This window comes from Octopus bimaculoides, chromosome 15 (assembly GCF_001194135.2).
Source record: "Octopus bimaculoides isolate UCB-OBI-ISO-001 chromosome 15, ASM119413v2, whole genome shotgun sequence".
In the NCBI taxonomy this organism is placed as follows: Eukaryota; Metazoa; Mollusca; class Cephalopoda; order Octopoda; family Octopodidae; genus Octopus; species Octopus bimaculoides.
Window position 1 is genome coordinate 1,907,022 of NC_068995.1, and position 1,700 is coordinate 1,908,721.

A 1,700-nucleotide genomic window follows, 5' to 3' on the forward strand; every position below is an offset into this window, starting at 1 on the left:
GGATTTTCGAGCGAGATCGTTGCCAGTGCCCCTGGACTGGCTTGTTCGGGTGGCACATAAAAGACACCATTTCGAGCGTGGCCGTTTTCGTGCGGGTGACACGTAAAAGCACCCACTACACTCTCTGAGTGGTTGGCGTTAGGAAGGGCATCCAGCTGTAGAAACTCTGCCAAATCAGACTGGAGCCTGGTGTTGCCATCCGGTTTCACCAGTCCTCAGTCAAATCGTCCAACCCATGCTAGCATGGAAAGCGGACGTTAAACGATGATGATGATGATGATGATTAAGGTTCTACCTGAACTGACATGGAGAACAGAAGGAAGGAAATAAATAATAATAATAATAATAACAATCACCACCACTGCTGCCAACCATCACCATCATCATCATCATCACTTTCACTGCTTTCAGCACTGCCATTTCCCTCCACTTCCTCCTCATCTATCAACAACAACTTCCACATGAGTCTGACACAATGATAGACAGAGTGTTCCATTCCGTCACCAGTGTCCCAAGTTCTTCACAAGTTGTGGCATTACAGCCCTTCATTCAGATCTTAACCTTGGATGTATCTTCCCAAAGGTCAGTGGTCGGAAGAAGAAGACTCGGTTAGTGGAAAGGAACAAACAAACAAACAAATATGCAAGAAGAAGAAGAAGACATCAAGGTTACCTGGCAGGTTTTACCGAGACCCATTTCGTCTCCAAGGATACAGCCATGTTTGTTGTAGTATTGTGACAGCAACCAGTTCACCCCTGACAATTGGTATTCATGGAGTTTAAGGTCTGAATCAGAAGAAAAAAACAATTAAACAACAAAAACACGAATCTTTACATCCAACTTAATATGGATGTATTGTTAGAACACAAAATACTGCATTGTTAGCCTTGAGAGATCCTCTCATATGGGGGCTTAAAAGCATACACATAGAGTTCCAGTGCCCATGACCGGTGATTCTCATCTGCTACAATCTAGGAGTGTGCTTTTATACACCAAGCCGCTATAAAAGATCTCTCAAGGATTTTGTGTTCTAACAAGACACCCACATTAAGTTGGTTATAAAGATTATCCTTTGGTACTAATACTGCTTCTGTTACTAATTAATAAATAATAATAATAATCCTTTCTGTTATAAGTAGGTCTGATATTTTAGGAGTGGGTTTGTCAGTTACATTGATCCCAGTGCATAACTGGTACTTATTTTATTGACTCCAAAAATACGAAGATGTTAAGTTGACCTTGGCAGACTTTAAACTTAGAACATAGAGAAAGATGAAATCCTATTAAGCAGTTTTGTCTGGGATGCTAAGAATTCTGCCAGTTTGCCACCTTAATAATAACAATGGTTTCGAATTCTGGCACAGAGCCAAAGGAAAGAGGACAGTCAATTACATTGACCCCCCCAGTACTTGACCAGTACTTATTTGACCAACCCCAAAAGGATGAAAGGCAAAGTCAACCTCGGCAGAATTTGAACTCAGGATGTAAAGACGGACGAAATGCCACCAAGCACTCAACTATAAGTGCATTTCATCTTATAGCAGAAACAGCTGTAAGCCTATGAAGTTCATGGCAATTTCTTATTCACTTGTCACTTTAGTTTCTTATATATGTGTGTATGTATATATATACATATATAAATATATTAAAATATTAAATTTAACTTACAAAAAAATTAAGAAAAAAAAATGGAAGAGCCT

At 39.7% G+C, this 1,700-nt stretch overlaps 1 protein-coding gene across 2 annotated transcripts in view; it reads right to left on the reverse strand.

The window, feature by feature from the left end:
• The window catches only part of LOC106874113 (chromodomain-helicase-DNA-binding protein 1-like), a 37,002-nt gene that overhangs the window by 31,386 nt on the left and 3,916 nt on the right, over nucleotides 1-1,700 (reverse strand). For both annotated transcript variants that reach the window (XM_014921720.2, XM_014921719.2), the window contains exon 2: nucleotides 673-785. In XM_014921720.2, the coding sequence (XP_014777206.1) occupies nucleotides 673-696 (24 nt within the window). In that variant the 5' untranslated portion in view covers nucleotides 697-785. The remainder of the gene's footprint in view (nucleotides 1-672; nucleotides 786-1,700) is intronic.